The sequence below is a fragment of the Equus asinus genome, chromosome 6, assembly GCF_041296235.1.
Source record: "Equus asinus isolate D_3611 breed Donkey chromosome 6, EquAss-T2T_v2, whole genome shotgun sequence".
NCBI lineage: Eukaryota > Metazoa > Chordata > Mammalia > Perissodactyla > Equidae > Equus > Equus asinus.
In genome coordinates, this window is record NC_091795.1 from 21,310,051 (window position 1) to 21,335,000 (window position 24,950).

Consider the following 24,950-nt stretch of genomic DNA (forward strand, 5'->3'; position numbering starts at 1 on the left):
CCAGGCTGAAGTGATGACATAGACGGGACCCAGGAGGGGCAGGCCTGGGGCGCAGGGACGGGGAGGCATGCTCACGGGCACAAGGGCACGTTACCAAATCTGAAGTCCTCACAGAGGGCTGGAGGATTCCATCAGCAGTTAGGACTCGGGGCTGGAGAGGGTTTGGGACTCTTCAGTGAGGAGGTGAGGTCGCCCTGGGAGACAGTGAAGGGCAGGAGAGGCTGTGGGCGGAGCCCGGGGCAGGTATGCAGGGAGAAGTGGATGGACAGGCCCAGCCAGCTGGGGAGACACACTGCACTTTCGAACTCTACCGTTTCCTGGCAAGACAACCTCAGAAAGCATCCTCCAGGAAGGGGACCTGGGCAGGGGAGTGGGGGCCGTTACAAACAGGGACACAGGAGGAGGGCTGCCTGCCTTGCTGGTGTCTCTCAGTGCTGCCTGTGACCGTGCATAGGAGTGCCGAGGCCGCCTGGAGGGAAGTGGCCTCCGGAAGCACAGGTGGGCAGTCCCTCTTCCCCAGTGCTGTTCCTGCCACGAGCTACCAAGCCTGGCCGCTCCCTCTGTTCCTGGGGTGACTGTGATAGAGCGTGGATTGGCTCTGCTGGCATGGAGGGGCACTAGGAAGCCAGGGCTTTGTGGCTATGGATGGGGTTAAGCATGGGCACCCCCAGCGGAATCCTCCCCCTGCTCTGAGCTTTGCCTTCCTCCTTCATCTCGTGGGAGCATACCTGTTCTCTGTTTCGTGTAACCCCAGAGCCTTGCTCTCCTGCTAACTGTAAGCCTGAATTCCTGTTCAGCAGTTGATGGCCGATCGAAGCTAATTAGCCTTATAAGGAAGACTCCCAGTTCTTGCTCCAAAGGAGTAAATGCTTGAGAGTTCAGATTCAGCTGTGCAAAGTGTCTACTCATTTACATATCTTGTCATGATTTTTGACATAAGAGTTTTCCACCTATGCTATTTTATTTAATATTTTTCCTTGAATACACATAATTTGGAAAAAATGACATAAAGTTAGGCATTATTTAGTGTGATCCTGAGCAATAACATCTATGAAATCAGTGGTTTGCTGCATCAGTTATATTTTGTACTGCATATTCAAATAAATGCTTAACTATTAAAAATGTTCATTATGTGTACCACATACCTGATTAGGCAAACACAGCTTTAGATTTGTGGATTCACAGAGGAGGTAATCTTTGCTGTGTAGGAGAGGGAAAAAACTCTTCCTCTACCCTCTTAGGTTTAGGGACTGGGACCTGCGAAGTAAACTGACAAAAGACAGATTAACAATAGAAGAAGGTTTATTGGCATGCACACAGGAGCCAATCAAAGAGTAGCTGGCTTGTTAAATGGTTAAAGTTAAAGGTTTGTATACCTAACTTAGTAGAAGAAAGAGAAGGGAGAGAAAAAGCCTTCTATGGGAAAAACGAATAGGTTTCTTTAGGAAAGACAAATGGGTTTTTAGGATAACAAATGAGAGATGAGGACATTTGTGATAATGTGTGTCTTTACTGGTTTGCATGGTCTTCCAGTCTCCCTCAGGGCCATAAATTTTTCTCGAGAAAGGATTTGGGGTAGATTTTATTGAGTTCTCCCTTCTGGGAGTAAGTCTGCCCTAAGAAGGAATTTATGGCAGCCTTATTTCCCAGAAGTTGCTGCTTTAGTCAGATAAGAGAAGCTCTGAGAAGACTTCTCTTGGCATCTGTTGAACCTCAAATGTCTTCACCCTTAAATAGTCTTCTTACAAGTCTGGAGTTCCAAGTGGGTCCCCAAACCTACATCAGAGAGGTCAACTGGCAGCCACTTGAAGGATGGCAATGGTGAAGGGTCAAAGACAGTAAACGCCTATGCAGACCCCCTTGGGCCTCTCTGGTCCCATGCTGGTTCTCAGTCTCCACCCGCCATGGGGGCCGGGGGTTGGCAAAGAACCTCCCAGCCTTTAAAGTGAGCAGAGAAATTTGATCATTATTTAATTCAACACAATTAATTTTCTAATACCTTGATTATTTTTGCTGCTGATAACCAGAATACATATTTGTTTTTAAAAATTAGGTACATACCAAAAGCACAGAGAACTTAACATCGTGTGTGTGTTACGGTGCACAGATAACCACTGTCAACCAATGTTTTGTTATCTTATTGCCTAAATATGAGTTTTTAAAAAATTGAGATCATACTGAGTATATAATCAACTTCCTTACTTCATAACGTGCTGTGAGCATCTTTCCACTTCATTAAATACTCTTCAAAAACAAGGTAGTTAAAGGTTGCAGGGGTTCACCGAATGGCTCTGTGGCTACACCATAATCTGTTTATCCAGTTCCCCATTGGGATGTTAGGTTGTGAGCATTTGCACGTTATGAGTAACTGCGTGCACGTGAGCTTCAGCGGATGTTTGGCGGCATCTTCTGGGTGCCAAGGGTGCTCAGGACAGGTGAATAGCTAGAGAGCCCTGGTCACTGCTTGCCTGAGGACAGCCCCAGGACACTGGCTGCAGGGAAAGGGGCGAATCGAAAGACACTCTGGGTTGGGAGGGAGCCAAGAAGGCGAGCCTTGGGAGAGCTGGGGTTGGACTCTGGTGCCGAGGAAGAAGAGAGCCAGGGAGCTGTGGCCTGGGCATCTGTCCATGGGCAGGGTAGGGACGGCCTCCCCGGGTCACTGTGCCATCCCTGGGATGGGGCAACCAAGTCGAAGAGAGAGCAGCTTGTCATTCACTTTCACCGTCACTTCCTGCCTTTCTCCAGGAAGCTGCATGGGGTGTTGGTGCCGTGTCTGTGTTGGGAGGCTGGTGATGGTGTTAGCACTGGATTGGGCTGCCTTTCCTCATTGCCCTGCCTTGGAGAGACGTCTACCTCCCGTTCTAAGACCACAGATGTTACAGAGGGCGTGCCTTTGACCCCTGCCGTGGGCTCAGTCACCCTGCTCTCTGCTCCCAACCCCAGGGAGCCCACAGGCAAGCTGGCCAGCAGGATGGTAAACATCTAACCTGGCAGAGGAATGTTTAGGCAGGCGGGTGACCTCCTGTCTGTCCTCCCTGAGGGCCCAGGCTTGTTGAGGTCGCTGAGCTGGGAAGGAACAGAGCCTTCTCTGGAGGAGGGAGCATGGGGCAGCCTGACTCTCAGGCCTCCCTGAAGGACAAAACGTTTACGGAGACAAATTCAGGGCCATGGGAACCTGTTGTGGTGCTTCTGGCCTCTGCTGTCACCTTGCCCGCCAGCTGCTGCCCTTGGAAGGATGGCAGTGAGCTCCATCAGCTCATGAGTTTTTATGAGCTTTGAGCCAGGAGAAGTGAGTTCAGGCTTACACCGTCAGTAGCACTGTTTGCTTGGAAAGAACACCTGCTCCTTCATAGCTGCAGGATGCAGGGTAACAGGGCGTAGCAGAAAGTGTGGTTCAAAGTGGGGTTCAGCAGTGCTAAGTTCAAATCCAGCTTTACTGTCCCTGCCTGTGTGGACCTGAGTAACTGCTCTGACCCTCAGTCTCTTCATCCATTCTGTAGAGTGGGGATAGTAACACCCCACTGCCACCCCAGCCTCGTAGGGATTGGAGGTAGGCTTGTAAAGGGCCTGGTGAAAGTCAGCACAGAGGGCCCTTGGACGAGGTCAAGGGTAGTTATAAGTCAGGTGGGCTCCTCTCCTGGAGGGTGGGCTCCACCCCGTTCTGTGCTCAACTCGTGAGAAGCTGCCTCCCGACCTGTGCTGAGCAGCTTCCTCTGCGGGCAAACAGGAAGTCACTCACCTCAAGGGAGGCAGGAAGGGGCTGCCTGGCAGGGCTGCCTGTCTGGGGACTGTGGTCAGGTCAGGAGGCTCTGTGTCCTCTGGGCCCTGGGGAGGGGGACAGTGGGCTGGGTAGGGTACCCCAGGAGTTGGGGGTCGGTGCATATCAAAGCTCACCACTGGCAGGGGCTCTGGGGGCAGGAACCAGTTTCCCCTCTGCCTGCCCTCATCTGAGTCACACACCCTCCCCAGCTGGAGCCTGGACCCAGGGATCCCCTATCCAGAGTTCTGCTCCGTGCAGTCTTGGGAAGGAGACGAGAGTTGTAGGAGATGGAACAGAGTTGGTGACTACGGGAGTCTGCGAGTCTCTTCCTGAAGTTTGGTGTAAGCGGGAGCCACCCTAACAACCCCCCATAGCGCCCCAAACACAACACGCCATACACACATCAGACCCATTGCCTGGGAGGAAAGGGGAGAGAGGCAGGTCCCCCTTCCTGTGTATTGTCTTGAAGTGATCCAGGAAGAGAAGACGAGCAGCTCTTACCCATTCATCAGATGGTTGTGGAGCAGTTATGAGCCAGGTGCTCTGCTCCACAACCTGGGCAGCTGTAAGGGTGTGTGGACCAGTCCTTGCCCTGGAGCATTCATAGTCGGGGGAGGATGTGGACTCACAGACACGTGGAGGAGGCAGATCGCTGGTGTCTCGCCTGACCGGCGCCATTCCAGCCACCGGGAGCCGAGCGTGCCCAGCATCCCTGGGGTGGTGTAGAGGCTGGACTGGACGGGGCAGACAAGAGTCGAAGAGGTGAGGATGGAGGCTGACCCCAGGTCCTCACCTCACCTGATCAGTCCTCATGTCGGGGTCTCCTGGCTTCTGCCCCCATTGCTCTCCCGCCCCCCACCTGTCTGTAACCACCGTGTGGCCACATTCGATGGTCACTTTGCTCTTCCTTAGGCTTTCTAGTAGCATTTGACACAGCCAACCACTTCCTCCCTCTAAGGTTATCTCCTCGCTTGTCTCTGTGACGACACGCTCTTTCATGTTTCCCTCGCCTCCCTGACAGCCCCTGCTCACTCTTCTTTGCAGGCTTCTCCTGGGTGGGCCCCACCAGCCGCCTGCATGGACCACCCTTCTGCCGGTCACACACGAGCTCATTTCTCCAGCCCAGCCCCTCCCGTCAACTCGAGGCACGTTTTTCAGTTGCCCGCTTGAGTATCTCAAACCTACTATTTGGAAAATCAAACTCTTCATTTTCTCCCCTAAGCCCCAATTCTTTCCCATTTCAGCAAAGGCCATTACCACCCATCCAGTTGCTCAAGCCAGAAATCTAGAAGTTTCCCCTGACTTCTTGCTCATCTTTACACCTCGCATCTGCTTCACTGGCAGATCGTACCAATCATCCCCAATGCATATCCCACGTCCTCTGCCTCCCCTTCCCTGCCATTTCTGCTCCTCTCCAAGCCACTGTCCCACCTCACCTGGACGGCCACAGAGCCCCCTGACTGGTCTCCCTGCTCTCGCAGAGCTTTGGCTGTCTGTTTTCCATACAGCAGACAGATGATCTTAAAAACTCATGTATACATACTCCTTGACCCCTCATTTCCCCACTTAACATGCACCCTGGCTTACCACTGAGGACCCCCTCGGGACCTGGCCCTTTGCTTCAGCCCCATCTGCTCTCATGCTCCCCAAAGCCCCCAGGCCAGCTGCTCTGGCCACACTGGCTTGCTTTCTGTTCCCTGAACTCTGGAGACCTTTCCAGCCTTAGGTAAGGGATGAGACACATGGTTCCCTCTATCTAAATGCCCACCCCATGCTCTTCACATGCTGGCTCCTCTGCCCCGGGATGCAGAAGCTTCCTGACCTCCCATCCCAGCAGCTCACGCCTGCTCCTCGCTCTCCTTTCTCCCTGCTCCTCCCCTCCCCAGCATTCACCACAATTTATAATCAGGTTTTGATTGATTAGTTCTCTTGTTTATTTTCTGTCTCTGTCCCTAGGTTGGAAGCTCCCTGAGGACAGGGGTCGTGTGTTTTGTTTCCGATAAGCAGCTTCTAGTGTAGGGACCAGGTGGAATAGGTGCTGGCTGAGTTGTGGCCACATTCCAGAGATGCCCTGTGAGGCTGGAGGCCTGAGCGGAGGGTTGGCCTTTAGGCCCAGGTGACTGGAGTTTTCTGGCTTACACAGCTGGGAAGAGTGTTGTCAAATCCCAAATACAGAAGGAGGAGCAGCTTGGGGAGGTGATGCACCAGGTTTGTGTTGCATTGGGTTTGAGGTGCTCCTCAGGTAAGGCTGTCCCTAATATTAGCCAGCCCGAGACAGTGAACGGTGGCGGGCCCCATCTGATGCACCCGAGTATGTAAAGGTTATGACTACTGCTGACAAACTGTCATAGAAAGGATACCCTATTCTCCTACCTCCCATCTCAATAACTAGTTAGGATTCTCAGCCTCCTCGGAATGTGGCCGCTGCAGCAGAGCCATCCCCCAGCCCTCGGCGCCCCCCTTGGCCTCCCTCCTGTTTTGCTTCCCCACCCTGGCTTTGTATCACACGTGCATGCGGGTGGGTGCATCCTGCCCACAGGTCCAAGCCCTGTCCACCCCTCTATCCCCACCCACGCCACGTCTAGGGCTGCACAGAGCAGCGATGCAGTGCCCCCATGGGAGGAAGAGGCCATGTGGGCCTGGGAAGCGGAGAATTCCAGGCTCCTGCGTGGCCAGAATGTGGTAGAGAAAGATCTGGTGGGCATGTCCCTGCAGAGGAGTGCAGCTGGAGGAGCCGGCGCTCTAAATGTGGGCCGGGGTGGCCTGCGTCTCAAGGTGCTATGCCTGTGGGGCTTGCAAGTGGAGGGGTCTCCTGGGCAGTTGGATTTATGAGGATTAGAGCTTGGGGTGGGGCGGGGTTCTTCGGATGCTCAGCAGAGGAGTTGGTCGTGGTTGAGGCTGGAGAGGTAGATCATGTAGACAGAGAAGAGAATGCTACAGTGAGTGTGGCTCCCACCAGCCTCAGTCTCACACTCTTGGACACCTGTGACCTGTGTCCTGCGGACATATGTCGGGAATTCAGCCATGGGGATCGGGTGACAGTCTGTTCATGTGGTCAGATGCTCTGAGTTCTAACCCCAGCTTTGTGACTTCCCAGCTGCGCAACCCTGCGCCTGCCTATGGATCTGTATAATGGGTATAGTAAAATATAGTATTGGGGGACACTTTGTAACTACAGGACAACTGTATCAGGTGCTGTTATTACCCACACCACATAGCCACACAGAAGTTGAAATGTCCTTTGTTAAAAACAGAAAACAAAAGTCCCCCAACCTGGGGCCCTCCTCTGTTTCACTGGGTGCCCTGCAAGGAACTGAGAGCTGGGGCAGAGATGAGAACCTGGTGAGGGAACCACAGGGAGGAAGGGGTGGCGCCTGTTCACAGTCCAGGGCTCAACATCTTCCCCTTTCTCTCTCAGGCCCTTGACTGGGGGAGAAGGGCCCTGCAGAGGGTAGGGGCTGCCAGGGAGCAGGGGGATGGAGAAGGGGGCCCGTGACTGGGCCTGGGAACGGAGGCTCTTGTCTTGTGGGCAGGAAGTGTGAGGTGCAGAGCAGCTAGGGAGCCCTGGGGAGGCCACGGGGAGCGGAGCGCTAGGGTTGAGAGTGTGGGGGTGAGGGGAGCGGAAGTCGGAAGCTCCAGCCGCCACATTCATCATTCACGGGGTGGGCGGACCGTGCAGCAGGAACTGCTCCTGGGAGCCCAGGCCCACTCAGCCCTTCCTGGGTCCTTCGGAGGTGAGCAAGGTGGGCCTGTTTGGGGTGGGGGCTGGGAGGGAGCTGGGGGGAGCGGGGGATGCGGAGAGTCATGTGTGGGCCCCTGTGGCAGGGGCCGGGCAGGTGGGCAGGAAGGAGGGCGCTGTGGGCCTACTGCGTGTGCACTTGCTGTGGGCCCGGCCTTGGGCTACACCCCCACCCTTCCCCTTTCTTCTCTCAGTCCTGCTCCTTCCTCAACCTACCCCTCCCAATCTGGCCCTTTCTCTGATTCCTACTTTGGCCCCCACTCACCCCAGCCTCCCCAGAGCCCCTGTAGGTCTGCAGTAGTGAAGGGTGAAGGGGCCAAGGAAGCCCCTTCCTAAACCTCTTGTGGGCCTCCCTGGTGACTGCTGTGGCTGTGGTACCTAGTGGGGGCTTGTGTGGCCAAAGGCCTCATTGACCCTAGGCCTTTGAGGGAGGAAGACCCGACTGACTGGGGCTTTGGGGCGGGGGCAGCTTTGGGTGCGGTCACTGCAGGAGCTCAGACTCAGCCATTAGGGGGCTCCCAGCACCACCTTTCAGGCCCCACCCGAGAAGCTGTGTCAGAGGGAGGGGACCGACTTGCTGGTTTGCCAGGGCAGCTCTGGTTTAGGCCTGTTGACCTGATGTACGAGAGGAACCTTTGCACTCTGAAAAGTGTCACCGTTTGGGACACTATGAGGCCTTCTGGTTGTTGGTGTTATCCTTGTGCTAAAGGGAACCTCAGGGAGGGAAGTCCCTCAGCTACTGCCCTCTTATTCTAGGGCCTGAGATCCTGTGATTGGAGTCACTCCTCTGCCAAAAGGCTGGGAGTGGTGCCCTGTCATCAGCTCATGATAATATGTCTCAGGACTGTTGGGCCTTAGCCAGTTTTGAAGGAATGGGCCCCAAATGGGCTTGTCTCCCAGCATCACAGAGCTCCCTCCTTCTACGGATGAGGAACCACCCACCGGTGGGATTAGAACCCGGGCTGCTGAGTTCTTTGTTGAGGGAGGGGGAGATCCAGGAAGGGGTGAGGGAGGCCTGGCCTGGCCTGGAAACCTCCAAGTGGTCCTTGCCCTCCCAGGCAGCAGCTGCTCTGGAGAGCTGCTGACACTCTGCCCCCATCCTCTTGACCCCCATCCTCTCTGATCTCTCCATTCTCTCTCCCTGCCCGAGTCCTGGCTGAGCCCACAACAGGGTCCTCAGCACCACTGGCACCTCTCTCTCTCTTTGGCTTTCTCTCTCTCTCTGCACATTTGCATGATGACTCCTTTTGTGTGGGCAGGATGTGGGGCCCCCCCAGTCGTGTCTCTCACGGTGCTCCAGCCCCAGGTTCAGGCAGGGGTGTCGGCAGCTCCAGATAGGGGAACTCCATCCTTGACCCGTGCCCTCAAGGAAGACATCTGCCCTCCTGCCCAGGGCTGTGCAGCGACAGGACAGGTCATCTCCTTAATCCCTGGACGGGCCAGGAGACTTTGCTTTTTCCATAGGAAGGAAAAAACTTCCAGGGCAAGAGGAAGGAGTGTTTGCTGAGTCTGGACGCTTAAAGGGAGAGAGGGACAGAGACACACATTCCAGAGAGGAGATTGAGGGCTGACACCTCCTGGAGGCTGAGAGCTGAGGGCACCCTGTGGGCTGAGCCTGTGCACTCAGGGAAGGTTGTTTTTGTTTATTTTAGCTTCTCCAAATGGGCATGCAAATGGCAAAGTTAAATTGGGCAGGACGTGGTATTTCTGAGCACCTAATGAGAGCCAGGCCCGCCTCAGCACTCAGGTCCATTCCCATTTATAGCAAACCTGTAGAGTAGCTTCCTTCCATCTTATTTCCTTATTTTACAGATAAAGAACCAGGTGAAGTTTTTGATCAGAGTCAGTGGCTCCTCAGCCGTAGTTGGGATCTGAGTCTGGTCTGTGAGCCCCCAGGTGTAGGCAGTGCCAGGAGGACAAGGCTGTGTGCCCCAGAGTGGGTGAAAAGCAAACCGACTCACAGAAAGTACAGTCTACGTGCCAGCTGCGCTCCTTCCTGGCCCAACAACTAAAGACGTTGCCTCAAAGTGCAGCTTGGGGTCTGGGTGGGAGAGGGAGGGATTCTGTCCTCCTGGTCCCTCAGCCGTCAGTTCTTGTTCCTGTACCTCTCATCCCCTGGACGCAAGCTTAGCCCCTGCTGTGTTCTCCATGGGAAGCCCCCTTGTGGTGAAAATTCCCTGAAATAGTCAGCTGTACTCAAGGTGGGAGCCCTAGGGGGTCGCACATTGGAGCAGACCTCTCTCCTCCCGGACCTCAGCTCCTTCTTCGTTCCCTCCCCTCACTGTCTTCTGGAGTTCATAGCATTTTCTTGGATTCAGAAGAGCCAGTTCCACTTCTCCCAGAACTTATTCTTGAACTTCCGGAGCCATCACGGTGCTTGGAAGAAGGAAGAGCCACTTTATTTTAGAGGTCACAAAACTCCCCTTATGAGGCATGTGGCAGAGACCTTTGCCCTCCTTTGTTCTGTTAGCATACCCGAGACAGGTGGTTTCAAAAGAAATTTCATCGAATACCAGGGGTGAAAAAAAAGTAAACCAAGGAAATTGTAGATGCGTAAGACCTGGGCTCTGCTCCCCAGTTCCTGGTCCACCTTTGCCTAAGAGGTGCCATCCTACCTCCAGGAAACAGAGGCTGGTCCGCACCCTTGACCCTTGCTAGGTCAGGTGACTGGGGCACTGCCTTGATGGCCATAAGAAGTGACCTCACCCCTCAGGTCATCCTAGCCCTCCTTTCAGGGAGGAGCAATAGTGGGGGGAGAGAGAGAGAAAAAAAAAAACAACTTCTTAAACACGCACTTACAGTGCCCCTTCTACAAGTGGAAAGCACAGACAAGGTGACTGCATGGGTCCTCCTCAAGTCTGCTCTCTGTCCAGCTGCTGCCCAGGAGCCAGGACCCATATGAGCATTTTGGCTGCTGGCCTGCCAGGAGCCTACCTCTGGGAAAGCTCTGTCCTTAGGGTGCTGGGCTTCCTGGGAGGAAGATGTGATTGGTTCATGGGCAGACTGGCCCTCAGGAGGAAGTCATAAGGTCATAAGGATGCTGACTTTCTTTCTCCCAGCCTCAGTCTCCCCAGTCCTCTAGTCAGGTTGTTCAGGAGGAGGCTTTCTGAGGATCCATCCCATCCATCCATCCATCCCCTCATCCCCTCATTCATCCCTCCCTCTGTCCATCTAGCCATCTGTCTATCCCTTCCTCCCCCCGTCCCTCCATCTGTCTTTCTTCTTATTTTCACAAATATTTCTGGAGTGCCACCTCTGAGCCAAGCAGATGCTGCACCGAACAATGGGAAAACAGATGAATTTGAGTGACTCTCTGCCTCACAAGGGAATGGATGAAAGTCCAAGGGAATTGATTTATGGTTGGGAAGAGAGCGATGCTCAAGAGAGCGATGCTCAAGGGAGCTGCAGCCCTGGGTTCAGACCCCAGCTCCCACACTGACTAGCTGAGCTTCCTGGGCACATTTCTGGAGCTCTTTGAGCCTTAGCTGCTTAGTGGGAAGGAGATGTTACTACTCGCTTCGTTCACGGAGTGGCTGGCAAGACAGATGAGCTCATGGCTGTAAAGCACTGAGCTGATAACTGGCATTTTGCAGCGGCTTGGTACATTCTTTATACCTTCCCCATCAGATTTGTTTGCCAGATAAAGTACAGAATGTCCAGTTAAATTTGAATTTCAGATAAACAATGAGTAGATTTTTAGTATAAGCATGTCCCAAATATATGTTTGTTAAATGTAGCAACCCTACCATGAAGTTGTGTGCCATCCATGTGGAACTGCCTACCTGGGACCAGGAGCCTGTCCCATCAGCCTCTGGAACCCCATGTGTCTCATGGGTGGTCCTGGACTTCTCGAGTCAACACTAACCTTTAACTGTCTGACCTACTTGAACGAAAGCCTAACGGCGTGCCCCCGAGAACTTTGTAGTTGGGAGTGGGTGTGACACAGTTAGTCACTAGAGAGATTCAGTCCTTCACCACTTCCGCAGTGAGACAGCGGTGAACAAGGAGCACAAAGAACCCGCCTCCTTGGCACTTACATTCTGGGAAGGGAGGCAAACCAGACCCTGTGAGTGAACATGCTAGAAATGACACATCGAGATAAATGCTCTGAAATCAGAGACTGAGGGATGGAGTGTAGCCAGGTTGAGTTTCATTGGTTCGGAGCCATGGCGCAGTCAAACCACATACCTCCGTCCCCCACTAACTGCTGTCCATCTGTCTGTCTGCATTCACCCCCTCCACTCCCACTGCCTGCCCCGCCTCCCTTAGGTCCCAGAAAGCTGCTGTCTTCTGCGGTCTCTGGAAAGCTGCTGTAGCTTCTCTGATTTTCTTGTCCCCTTTGAATCCATAGAGGAACACCCAGTATCTTCTGGGAAGGCAAATCCAGTACCAATTTGTGTCTAGCAGAGTCATTAACGTTTACCTGTATGGCTGCTTTATTTCATATGCTATTTATTTAGAAACACAAACGTGCAAAGAGGAACATATGGGACTCCCGTCTTATGAAGACTGCAGAACATCCTTTCCACTGGCCTCTGCCCACCATTCCCATTCCCACTATTAGCGTTTGAACTTTTCCTGTCAAGTGAGGTCACTCGTGAGAGCAGGGGATTTGATGCCACCTGGGCAGAATGCTCTGATGCCCACAGGGATGTGCCCCTGAGGCTGGCACCTTCAGACACAATGTGTCAGGGTGTGGAGGAATGAGGACCGGAGAAGGGGTCTTGGGAGGGAAACCAGCTGGGCGCGAATAGACCAGGCCTTGGCAGGGAGGAGGGGGCAAGGGAGGTCGGCCTCGGGGTCTGGGAAGGGAGCTGGGGATGCCCCGTGTTCAGGTTCCTGTAAACCAGGTGCTTCTCTCCCCCTCTGCCCTCTGTCTCCTAGATGGAGCTGGCTCCCCAGTGTTTCCTGTACACTCTGGGCTGGTTGTTTGAGAAGGCTGCAGAGGTGGGATGTCCCACCTCCTTACTCACACTTGGCCATTCTCCAGGCAGGCCTGGGGAGGGAAGTGTGGATCCAAGGGGTTGCCTGAGTCTAGATGATGGATCCTGAGGCTCACTCATCCCTTCCCCCTTGGAAGTAGGACTATAGCAGGCCTGTTACTCAGAGAGGATGGAGAGTAGAAAATGGGCAGCTGCTTAGGGGCAGCAAGGTACCTAGGTACTGCCCCTTGGGCTGACCCAGGACTTAGGGAGCAAGCCATATGAATCCTCAGCCCATAACCTGGGGCAGAGTATGGGGTGGAGAGGTAGGACCTAGAATGATGAGTGAGGCTGAGCTAAATTGTTGGGGTCCCATAGGAGAAGAGTGAAAGGCAAGACCGGTTCCAATTGATTTGATTCAGAGCAGCGCGTACAAGATCCAAAATAAGAAACAGCCCACCCTTAGGGAAGTCACAGTCGATCGGAGAGGCCAACAGAGAACTCGGTGATGGACGGGCCCTGAGGCTGGACGGGGGCCTTTGTGGCGGGTGCTAACACTTCAGAATCGTGAGGCCCGTAGTTCAGCAGTTACAGATTCTTGCTAGGCTAAAGTGAGGGGTGTGGGGGCTGGGACAGAGGAGAGGTGAAATCCCAGAGGGGGATTCTGTTTTTGAGGGGCTTTTAGGAGGGTACTTTCAAAGGAATAAGAAACTGAAATTCATCGTGGTCCTGTCGCATCTCTCAGGCTTCTCCTGAAAGAAGGCACAGTACCGAGCCATGTTTTCCAGGTGACATCACCTGCCCTTGGTTTTCCAGCTCTGAGGGCTCCCATTTGTTGGCCGTCTGATGGTGGGCCATAAAGTAGGGGAGAGGTGGGTTCGTGGATGTCACACGTGGTTACAACTTGGGAGCGCGTGCGCGTGTGTGTGTTTATTTATACCTTTGTCCCCCGAAATATTTCAATACAGCTTATAAGCACACACACAGTCTTCATGACAGAAATATGTGAATGAGGAAAGGGAGGCAAAGGGAAAATAAGAAAAGATGTGATGAGGCCAGGGGTGCGTTTAATACTGGAAATGCGTGCTGTAGGGGCCTGTGTACTTAACCCTGCCCGTCCTAAGGGTCAGTACCAAGAGGGAAAGTGGTCACGTTACAAATTCACGGTGTCCACAGGATCAAAATAAGCCAGTTCTGAAGAAGCAGGGCCACCCCGAGAGCCATGTCGAGTGGGATCCACACACAGGGGATGCAGACTCATGCTTCTAGAATATACCCTGCAAGATTCAGCCATATCCGATGGGGCCCTATCCAGAGTGCTAGTGTGGCCAATGGACAGGCCAGCTCTGAGCAGATGTGGTGCAGCCCCAGGCAGGCACGGCCACACATCTCCAGCCTTCTCCTCAGAAGGCATTCTGGTCTGCCAGTTCAGCTGAATTGTCCCCTCTCCAGGAGCCCGGGCCAAGCTTAGTGAAGTGCCCTCTACCTGCTTCCACCTGGGTGAAGTTGCATGGCTGTAAATGAGAACCAACCGGTAGCCTTGCAAAGGATGCAGGCCCAGGACAGAAGCTGTAGGAAGTGGAAATAGGGCAGGCTATGGCCTTTGTTTCCTGGGCACTTGCTTCTCCAATGACGGTTCCATTCTCCTCAACTCTAGCCTATGTCTGCTTGGCTCCCACATACTTTGGTTTACATGTCGGTTTTGGCTTGCTGCTGCTTTCACACTGTTTTGAGGCATTTTCATCTTCTGCTCCTGCTACCAACCACCTTGGTCTCTCCATTCTCCAGTCCGAATTCCCACAAGAAGGATCAGGTTTGACCAGTTCATCTTTTTAAGCTAAGTCGCTTGGGCCACCTCCAACCAGCATACGGGTATCTTTGGAGCAGGTGCCACCCTGCTGCAAGCAGTCGAGATCGTGGGGTGGGGCGGCATATATGGCACACTTCTCACCCCCAGCAGGGCTGTGGAGGGCAGTTCCAATTGATTTGAATTAGCCATGGCCATGGATGTGGCCAGCCCTCCAGAAGACATCTGACACACTAGCCGTGTGCTTCCGGGGACTGACAGGCCTTTGCTAATCCGAATTTGCTTTGGGCACTTCCAGGGTAGATGTGGATTCCCAGTTGCCCGCCTGGCCAGCACTCCCCCTGATCCACACAATGGGACTGTGAAGGCAGACACTGCTGGGGGCTCCTGCGCAGCTTGCTCTCTGTGGAGGATGGGTGACGACAGACTCTCTGAACACCCCGAACCCGTGGAATTTCTCAACATCTATTTGGGAGACAACCTGCAGCCCCACCCAGGAGTGCACCTGAGGGAAACATGTGGCCGTCCTGACCCTCCGAAACCTTGTGGAGAACAGATCTGCGCCTCTGACCCTCCTGATTCCGTGAGGCAAGAAGCTCCTCCCAGGGGCTCCAGCACAGAAGCCACGCACCTGGGGAGCGGCTCTTCCCAGGGGGACTTAAGGCAGAGCCAGAGCACGTCCACTCAGGTGGTGTTCTGGGCGGGCATCCTGCAGGCCCAGATGTGCGTCCTGGACCTGGAGGAGGAGCTGGAGAAGACGGAGGGGCTCAGGGCCGAGCTGAGATGCTGCCTCCCCCCGGCCTCTACAGACCTACCCACTTTCTCCTCCAGCCCTGTGGGCCCTCGGGACTTGGGCCTCCGCCCCGGCCCACCCGTGGAAGAGGCTTTGGGGGAAGACAGCAGCGGGCCTGAGGGGGAGAACCAGAACCTCGTGTGGCCGGGGAAGGGAACCCCAGATTCTTCCCCAGAGTGGGGTGCCGAGGAGGAGAGCGTGTTCTTCGACAATCCCCTCTTCCTGGACAGCCCTTGCTCAGACGCCAGTGCTTCCGAAGAGCGCTTTTCCTGGGGGTTCCCAGACTTCCCAGCAGACGTGAGGACTGGGACCCAGAGCCCACAGACCCTGGAGCCTCTAGTCCCAGGAGGCGGGGTGCCATGGGAGCTGGAAGGGGAGCCAGGTTTAGGGGACGGCACATCTGATTCCAGCGGGCACACCACCCCTCCATTCCCTGTGCCCATCTACAGACCGCACTCCCTCTCCTGGGCTGCAGGGGATGCCGCTGATGGGGCTCCGGCAGTACCTCCTGGGCAGGGGGAGAATGAGGTAAGCCGAGCCCTGGGAACCAATGAGTGCTGTGCACGGGGACACAGAAGGAAGGGCCTTCCTCTGTGGTCACCAGGCCCAGAACACTCTTTTCAGATACTAGGGCCTTTTGGGATCCTGGAGTAATGGAACAAAAAGCAAGATGAGTGTGGCCTTCAGAATTATAGGAGATTTTATGGCTGCCGTGATGTCAGCTGAGCATGGTGGTGATTAGGTCTACAAATGTCACCATCTCGCCAGCTCCAAGGGGCACATTTGGACACATTTGGAGAACAGACAGCTCCTCCAGTTGCAGCATGTTCCAGGCCATTCTCAGACTACCCCACCCACCTCCAAGACATTCCTAAGTGTAACAGGGCAGAGGTCACCTGCCCTGAGGGGAGCTGTCTCTTTTAAGAGTCCCGTCCTCTCTTCTTGAGTGATTTCAGCATTTTGTTACTTTTAGCTCACCATCTTTCATCCCCGACCTCCAGTGTCGATAGGTCAAGCCCATATGACAATGGCAGAGGCCCTTGATATCAACTAGGACAAGTTATATGAGACAATAGGGAGCACAGTTTCCCCAGGGAGGCCTCTGCTTCAGAGATAAGGAACCTCAAGATGGCAGAGCAGGGCTGTAACTTGCCAATCTCTCTGATCCCAGGGAACAATGGAGAAGGGCTGTTAACCAGAGCAGCTTTCTCACCTGACCTCCATTCAGAGGAGCTGCTAAGTATGGTCAGGGCCACCTCCACCCAGGCGGGGGGCCCAGTGTGGGGCGGTGGTGGCTGCCTCCTGTGGAAGTCCATTCTCGGGACCTTCCTGCTTTAGGGTCTTTGGGGTGCTCAGAGGGAAGCTGGAGCCCCATTCTCGGAGCTGGCAGTTTGCTGCCATCAGGGATGGCAGAGCCCAGCCCAGTGCCTGGGGCCGTCACCCTCCCTCTAACACAGACCCTCCTTGGGCTGGTACTGCAGGCAGCAGGACCATCTGGGTGGACTGTGGAGGGAGGGGGACGGGGGACAGAGAAGCCAAGAAGACTAGGCCTAGTGGGGTGTAGGAAAGGCCTAGAGAACAGTTTCCCTCGGTCAAAACTCTCCTCTTCTTTTCTTCTCTCTCCCTAAGTCCTTTCTGGGAGACAGTCTTGGCCCTACCCCATCTACAGCATCCTGTGCGGACAAAGCATTGACCTGGGAAATAGGACAAGTCGGATCTGACCCTAGGCCTGCCACACCTCCTGTGCAACCTTGGGCAAGTTACTTCCCCACTCTGGGCCTCACCTTCTCCACCTGTAGAGGAGGAATATGAATCCAGTGATTTCCAGTGCCCACCAGCACTATTAGGATGTGGGTCTTCTCCCATCCAGGATGGCTGTTCTGAGCTGAGGGCTCCGACTGGGGCTGTGTCGGCTGGGTGGGAGGGCAGCATGGAGGGAGGGCTCTGTGTACTCGCAGTCATTCTTCCCTTCCCCTCTCCCTGCCTGGCCTCCTCCATTCACCTCCCAGTACCTCCAAAGCTCATGGAGATCCCGGGGCCTCTCTCAACAGGCCCTGCCTAGCCCTGAGAGCTCACATCCAGAAGCGTGTCCTTCATGGCCCCAGGTGCCTCTTACCTCCCAGCACAGAGGTGAGACCCAGTATGGGGGCCTGAGAAACTGGGTGGTTGGGAGGCTTTGGGATCTGGAGTGGGGACAAAGGTCATCATTGGTTCCATGGAAGTCATTAAGGGGTCCCACTGTATTGTGTTGGAGCTGGACAGACTTGGGGGGTTAAATCCTGCTTCTGCCTCTGTGACTTCATCAATACAGTGGGTTTTTAAATACTTATCTCAGAGTAAAGGAAGAAATGTACAAAAGACTCAGCATTTTTGATGCCTAGGTCTTAGGGGTTTATCAAGTCCTGAACCCCTGGTTGCCTCAGGCTGGAGTCCTGGGAGGCCGCTGCTTCTGCGTGTGGGAGGTCACTGCCCAAAGGAGGGACAGGACGTGCTGGCCAGCTCCATGGGAGGAGCCCCAGGGAGGGAGCCTGTGGAGATGGCAGCCCAGACTGTTCTGTCTCTGCCAGGCCCCTTGGCCCTCAGCCTGCCTCTCGCCCTGTGCCAGCCTCACTCCCTGCTCTTCCTCAGGTGACAGGGATGCTGAGCGTCCCCAGGAGCCTGCTCCCTGCACCTTGGCCCCTGGCTCCTGGGGGAGCCCAGCCTATTCACCAGAGCCTGGCAGCCCCGAGCCTGAGAGCAGAGGCCGCAGCCCCAGGCCCAGCGCCGTGTCCTCTCAGGAAGGCAGCCCACAGCTCCAGGGCCACCGCTCGGGCAGCATCTCTCCCAAGTGGACCCTAGATGCTTCCCGCCCTTCACTCTTGGAGACAGATGGGGCAGAGCCAAGTTCCTTGGAGAAAGAGGAGGCAGGAGAGGCCCCAAACCCAGGGAAGGAAGTAAAGAGCGAAGGCCCAGCCAGGACCGCAGAGGCTGTAGCCATCCAGCCTGACGTTCGCTTGACTTCTGCGGAAGGGTAAGTGTTAGAGTCACCTGCTCTCTGGCTCCTAGTTATGGTTGCGTTTGAGAATACTCTGGTCTGGATGGAGCGCCCAAAAAGCACATTGGGATTTAACATACTGGTATCTATTAATCCAGGATTATATGACTGGGCACCAGCAGGGTTTTGGGAAAGACGAGAGGGTTTGAATGCATAAGAAACCAAAGAGCAGACAGTCATACATGTGGGGCAGGATTTGAGAGTGCTGAGGAAGCGCCTGAGGACGTGTCCGAGGTGGGACACCAGGAGAGGAGGAGCGGGTGTTCAGGGAACCAGACCAGAGCCATGTGCCCAGAAAAAGGGGAGCCATGCCTGGCAGGTTTGGGGAGTGGGAAGGTCAGACATTACACGCTGTTTTGAATCTGAAGAGGTGTCTGGGAGAAATTCATCTCAGAGCCTAGGCCCAGGGTGCTGGCTCGGATCTCAGGGGAAGCCGGAGCACCAAGGGGAGGTTTGTCTGGGACCAAGGGGAGGGATCTTGGGGCCCACAGCAGGATTGAGTAACCCCATAACTATGAGCAGAGGTAGGAATAGGCCAACTGGGAAACCAACCTAGATGTCTGCGTGCCCCAGGATGCTGCATGAAGACTGTCAGGCCCTGGGATCTCTCCATGGGAAACAGGTTTTGTTCTCTGGTTGGCTGAATAGGGATCATATTGAAGAGACCAGGAGGAACCAGCGATGGTTCAAGTCAGGGACCTAATGTTGCACTAACTGGAAGGTTAGCCCCACTCCCATCCCGGGGTCATTGAGTGATGGCCACAGAAACTCAGTCAGTGCCAGAAACCAAAGAAGCATCTTCCTTATGCATCTGGAAGACTACGCAGTCCCTGGAGATGTTCAGAGGCTTTGTAATCAGAGGAGTCCCTTAGTATCTAAAAAGAGATGGTTAGGTTCATTCTACCAAAAATTAAAGTTATCTTAACCTAAAATAAAATTAAGTAGATTCACCTAAAATGAGAACCATACTTTCATAGTAAATAATGAAAGAAGTTTTTAATTGGGGCTTTTCTTGGTAAAGGACACTAAATATTATATAATGTTTATTTAATCTTTTATTTACCACAGTACAGGAGGTTTCATTTTCCCGGCATAAGTTTGCTAGCCTGAGATGTCTTTCATTCATGCCTGACTCTCACAGTGAGGTCATAAAGGTCATTTTTATTTCATTTATCTTATTATATTATTATTTTTTAAAATTTTTTTTTGAGGAAGATCAGCCCTGAGCTAACATCTGCTGCCAATCTTCCTCTTTTTGCTGAGGAAGACTGCCCTGAGCTAACATCTGTGCTCATCTTCCTACACTTTATATGTGGGACGCCTACCACAGCATGGCTTGCCAAGCGGTGCCATGTCCGTACCCGGGATCCGAACTGGCAAACCCTGGGCCGCCGAATTGGAACGTGTGAACTTAACCTTGCGCCACCAGACTGGCCCCTGTATTATTATTTCTTAACATCATTTTATAACAGACTTATTGAGATATAATTCACATACCATACAATTCACTCACTTAAAGTATACAATTCATGACAATTTATATTTGCATAGCGGTTTTAAATTTTTTTTCCCAAAGGGCCTCCCCATCTAGATATTATTTTAGTAACAACACTAATTGACTAGGTCACTTTTGCAAACATATTTTAGGGCCTCATCAGCAGATTATCCAGATAGTTCTCTTTAGATGGGACAATTGTGTTGTTATTTTGATATTCGCTTCTTCACTTGTTCACTGGACCAACTCTTCCAGGTCCTCATTTGCCAGTGGCTTTCCTTGTGATTCCTGGGGTCTTCCAGCATCACTTTGACAGACTTCATGAAATCTTAGGTTTCTTCGGCAAGATTTATAAGTTTCACTTTTCGGCTGGTTTCCATTGGGCTTGCCCTGCATCCCTGGCTGTGTCTGAGCCTCAGGAGGCAGGGAGATGTTCCCGGCAAAGACACTGACCCACTCAGGGGCAGAGATGGACGTCTGAGTTAAGGGGAGAGAGCTAATTTCACAAGTGGGCATTTTATCTGTCAGTGAGCATTTCCATATTACGATGAGTTTTGCTTCCCTGTACAACTCCCTAACTGTGGTAATGTGGACAATGAATATTCAGATAAGGAGGACACCCCATACCTGGTTGCAGGGGAAACAGAAGAGTCAGGTAGAGATTGCACCGGGTGACTTCTGAGATTCTGAGAGTCAGACTCCGAGTGTCCTCTCAGTCTGCTGGGGGTTGCCTAGGCCTGTGCACACTCATACAGGTCATCATGCAGTCTCCTGTGGTAAGGCCTTTCTTGACCACAGAGCTGCCGGTACAAGAAAGGAGAGATTGGAAACCACCTGACTCCCCCTGCTGTTGCCATTCCGAAAGCCAGTCTAGCTTCCTGTTCTTGCCTCATCCTTGCACCTTTCTTGGCTCTAGCGTGGAGGCTGGAGCTGGAGCTGGAGGGCAAACACCACTAATGTCTTCAAAGGGTTGTACCCGCCACCTGAGGTGAACTAGGCTCAGAGCATCCCTGTGGTTGATCTGAGAAAGTGCCGGGTACCAAGCTTGGCTCCAACCCTTGTCAGCCTTGGGTGAATACCACCCTGTCTGGGTTCTCCCGGTGCCCAGCCCAGGCCAGGCCAGGCAGGCTGTGATCCTGCATCTTCCCTGGGGGATGCCCTGGTCCACCTCCTCCCCTCCACTCAAGGCCCAGACTCCAGCTCCCCTCTGAGCTCTGGGTACCCGCTCCACGACTTGACCTAGAATCCCTCCATGTCCACCCCAAGTGGGAGTCTGAGAACACTGATGGACTTTTCCAGGCTTCCTGAGAGCCCCATGCTCCACGTGCAATCCCCAGAGGAAGGCCAAAGGCCACAGGCTGGAGACAAGCTGGCTAATGGCATCAGGACCGACAAGGTGGCCTGGAACTTGGCCTCTCGCCTCTATCATCTGGAGGGTTTCCGGAAGTCTGAAGTGGCTGCCTACCTGCAGAAGAAGTGAGGGGCTTTGAGCCTGAGCGAGGCTCCAGGTTGAGGCAGGACGGGGCTCCCTCCACTAGCCACCCTTCCCATCCCTGCATCCCTCCAGCTCCACTGCTGACCGGTCATCCATCACTCCTGTCCTGGTCCCTGCTCTGTACCTGTGCCAGGCCTGGCTCTTCCTCCATCACACTTGTATCACCCCTTCTCCACACCCTGATGCCTTTTTAGAGCCACTGGACCGGCCACCTTGCCTCCCCCTGCCCTAGCTCCACATGTCCCTCCCATTCAACACTGGGTGGCGGCCAGTGGCAGACCAGACCCTGGCTGCCCCCTGCCCTCTTGGGACCTAGGGTCCAGCCTGGCTGTGCCTTTCCCTGCTCGGACCCGCCCCTCTCAGGCCCCAGGATGTCTGCAGCCCCAGCCCAGGTCCCCAGCGCAGGCTTCATCCCCGCTTCTCCTCCGCAGCAACGACTTCAGCAGGGCTGTGGCTGAAGAGTACTTGTCCTTCTTCCAGTTTGGAGGCCAGAGCCTGGACCGTGCCCTCCGGTAACACCTTCAGGCCCGCTCTGGGGAGGAGGGATGGCCGGGGACAGTGGCTAGGGTGGAATCTGGCCCTGAGCTCCAGGGCCTGCTGGCTGCCCGGCCTGGGCCCTGTCCTTGACTCTGGCCCTCTGTCCAGGGGCTTCCTCCAGGCGCTGGTGCTCAGTGGAGAGACTCAGGAGCGGGAGCGAATCCTCTACCAGTTCTCCAGACGCTTCCATCACTGCAATCCCAGGGTCTTCCCCTCAGTAGGTAGGGAGGGCCGGCCCTCAGGGCAGCAAAGGGGGATTTGGGGGTACCTGGGAGAAGCATGGCATGGACGTGTCCCTGGGTCTGGTTGGGAATTCACTTGGCTGGTGGCTGGTGGGAGTGTGTTTGGGGGGCTGTGGAGAACCAGAAGCATTTGGGGGTCACCCCACCCCGTGTGGGCAGAGGAAACACAGGAGTCTGGTTCCAGTGAGCTCTCTCTCTACTCACCTCTCTCCGGGGCAGATTCTGTACACACCTTGACCTGTGCCATCATGCTCCTTAACACGGACCTGCACGGACAGGTGAGAGGCAGAAGGAGTACCTGTGGGATCCGAGGCGGGGGCCAGGATGGGGGGCTGGAAGAGGGGAGTTGAGACCAGAGGCTCGGGAGGGGTCAGGGAAGGGCCCTGGAGGATGTGGGCCTGGGGAACTGGAGAAGGTTCCAGAGTGGCTGGCTGGGGGGTTATTCTACTGGGGTGGGGAGTAGGCGCCAGCTGCCCCACTTCTCTCCGTGGCCACAGAACATTGGGAAGAGCATGAGCTGCCAGGAATTCATAACCAACCTGAACGGCCTGCGGGACGGCGGGAACTTCCCCAAGGAGCTGCTGAAGGTACAGCACAGGGGCCGCTCCCTGTGTGGGGCCTGGAGCTTGAGTCCTTGTCCCAAGGGCAGTACTGAGCTCAAGCCTGACTCTGCCAAAATCTCCTGGAGGGGACAGGGCTTGATCCCTGAAGGTACTTGGAGTGTGGGCCCTGCAGCTGCAGCAGCCTCACCTTGGCCTTGGTTAGTTTGTGCAAATTCACAGGTCCCCCCACCCTGGATCTGTTGAATTGGAATCCCTGGGTCTGAGGCCCCCACAATGTTTTATTAAGCTTCCTGGTGGTTCTTAGGCCTGTGCAGTCTGAGAAACACTGACTTTTGGTTCTCTGAGCAAACAGAGGGCGTCGGCAGTGTAAGTCTGGCACTGCGACTCAGGAGCCGATGTCCCAGGGCTTGAGGTCTAGTCCGGGGCAGCTCACCCCTCAGCCAACTCGAGTTCCTCCTGGGGGTAGTAGCCATCTGGCAGTGTTGTTATCACGGTGAAGTCAAATTTATCCAGTGCTTAGTACAGTGCCCGGCCCCTGGTATGCTTTTCCTAGATGGTTACAGCATTCGTTCCTTTGTCTAGCTGGTGTGTGTTTACTGAACACCAGCCATGTGCCGGGCACCCTGCTGGGCTCTGCCAGGGCTACAGAAGCAAGCGAGATGCAGCCACACGAATACTCTGTCAGACCATTTCCAAGGGACAGCACCTCATTTATTCATTCACTCGCTGTACGTTTCTTGCCCCGTCAGTCAGCCGTCCCTGCTCTGTCACACCCCTTCAGGCAGGCTGGTATGCGGGTGATTCATTTCCCCTTGAAGAGAACTCGTTCAGGCCTCACTAAGCTCAGGTGGCGACCGGGGTTGCTTTGATCATCCCCAGCACCTAGCACAGTGCCCGGCTCATGGGAAATGCTCCATAAACTGTCGCATGCGTGAACGCGTGCATGAATGTGTGCATGGATAGGCGAGCTGCTTCCCGCTCCAGGAAGAAGGGCAGCTGTGTTGGGTGGAGAGGCAGGCTGTGGCATGCCGCTGGCCTACCTCTGCCAGACAGAGTTTGGGCCGAGGCCCAAGGCCCCCCTGCCCACCTGTGTGCCTCTGTTTCAGGCCCTCTACTGGTCTATCCGAAGTGAGAAGCTCGAGTGGGCTGTGTAAGTGAGAGCCTCCCTCCTTTCCCTGCCCCGCCCCATCTCCCCTGCCCCTGGGCCTGTCCTTCCTCTGTCTGCCCACCTGCAAGTTGGAGAAGTTCAGGGCCCTGAACAGTGCTCCCTCTGAGTGGCATGGAGCCTGAGGCAGGGCCTGGTCCGATCTCAGAGAGGGTGGAGGGGCCCAGGTAACACGCAGAGGAGCCAGAGGCGGGGAGTGGGAGGGACAGCAGGAACTGGCTTTGAAGGAGGACTCCTTTCTGGGGGTCCTGGGGTGTGACTTCCCAGCAAGAGAGAGGGTGGGGGTGCTGAGGCCCTGGAAGGGAGTGGGAGCCTCCTGGTGGCCTTTGCTGGGTCAGCACCCCCAGCCCGATTCTCCAATGTCCAGGGACGAAGAAGACGCAGCCATTCCCGAGAAGGCACGGCCGTCTCCCCCAACCAGCAAGTTGAGCAACCCCTTCCTCCAGCTGGCCCAGGACCCCACGGTGCCCACTTACAAGCAGGGCATCCTGGCTCGGAAGATGCATCACGATGCGGATGGCAAGAAGAGTGAGTGTCTGCTGCCCTGCTGCTTGGTGGGGGCACCTGTCTGCCAGTGGACCGGGTGGGGGGGGGGGTGTGGCGAGGAGCGACTCAGCTCAGCGACACGTGCGGACGTGTGCATGGGTGTGCAGAGATGGCACAGTTGAGGACGGGCAGCCCATGTGCCTTCCTCAATGGTGACTGCCGCCAGGTGCTGTGTAAGGTGCCAGGGGGCGAGGGTGCAGACAAAACAGACCCAGGCATTCCCTGGCCCAGAGCCCCTGTGGTAAGGCGGAAATTAGACAAGCACATCGATGGGACAAAAGGTAGGAAGAGCTGAGGGGTGTAGGGAGGCCTAGGTCATGTACGGGGTGCAGAGGAAGGCAAGGGTGGAGTTTTTGTTTTGGGGGTGGGATGTGGGGACAGGGATAATTAAGGCTTCTGGGAAAGGATGGTATCTGAGCGGAACCTTGGAGGAAGAGGGTCTGGGTATTTGCAGCTGGGCAGAGGGCATCTCCCACAGAGAAAGGGGCGGGCAGAGTTTGCTCCAAACACTGGCGTGTGAAAGAGAATGATGGGAGAGGCATTTGGGCCTCATTCTGCAGACAGCCAAAGGCTTTAGAGCAGGGCAGTGGTGTGACCAGAGCAGTAGGAAGTCTGAGCTTGGATGGGGTGTGGTGAGTGGCCAGGGAACTAGCATTTGGCTATGAGATGCCACAAGGCGTGAGCAAGGCCAGGAGGTGACCATGGGGAGGCAGGCCTTCTGCCCAAGGACATGAGCCCTCTGCCTCTCTGGATGGGCTCACCAAGTTGAGATCAGCTTGGAGGGACCAGAAAGATGTCTGAGTGGACCTTGCCTGTGGATGGGCACGTTTGGAGAGGGTAGAGCGGGGAGGG

The 24,950-nt window shown here is 54.9% G+C and overlaps 1 protein-coding gene across 3 annotated transcripts in view; it reads left to right on the forward strand.

Moving 5' to 3' along the window:
- The window catches only part of PSD4 (pleckstrin and Sec7 domain containing 4), a 35,062-nt gene that overhangs the window by 4,831 nt on the left and 5,281 nt on the right, over nucleotides 1-24,950 (forward strand). The window contains exons 1-12 of one of the 3 annotated variants that reach the window (XM_014852763.3): nucleotides 7,125-7,494; nucleotides 14,527-15,549; nucleotides 16,651-16,776; nucleotides 17,073-17,151; nucleotides 17,650-18,031; nucleotides 20,850-21,026; nucleotides 21,477-21,557; nucleotides 21,691-21,803; nucleotides 22,044-22,102; nucleotides 22,322-22,411; nucleotides 23,494-23,537; nucleotides 23,920-24,080. In XM_014852763.3, the coding sequence (XP_014708249.1) occupies nucleotides 14,641-15,549; nucleotides 16,651-16,776; nucleotides 17,073-17,151; nucleotides 17,650-18,031; nucleotides 20,850-21,026; nucleotides 21,477-21,557; nucleotides 21,691-21,803; nucleotides 22,044-22,102; nucleotides 22,322-22,411; nucleotides 23,494-23,537; nucleotides 23,920-24,080 (2,221 nt within the window). In that variant the 5' untranslated portion in view covers nucleotides 7,125-7,494; nucleotides 14,527-14,640. Of the gene's footprint in view, nucleotides 1-7,124; nucleotides 7,504-14,526; nucleotides 15,550-16,650; nucleotides 16,777-17,072; nucleotides 17,152-17,649; nucleotides 18,032-20,849; nucleotides 21,027-21,476; nucleotides 21,558-21,690; nucleotides 21,804-22,043; nucleotides 22,103-22,321; nucleotides 22,412-23,493; nucleotides 23,538-23,919; nucleotides 24,081-24,950 lie in introns of those variants that run through there. The other 2 variants (XM_070511779.1, XM_070511780.1) reach the window with 2 other exon arrangements.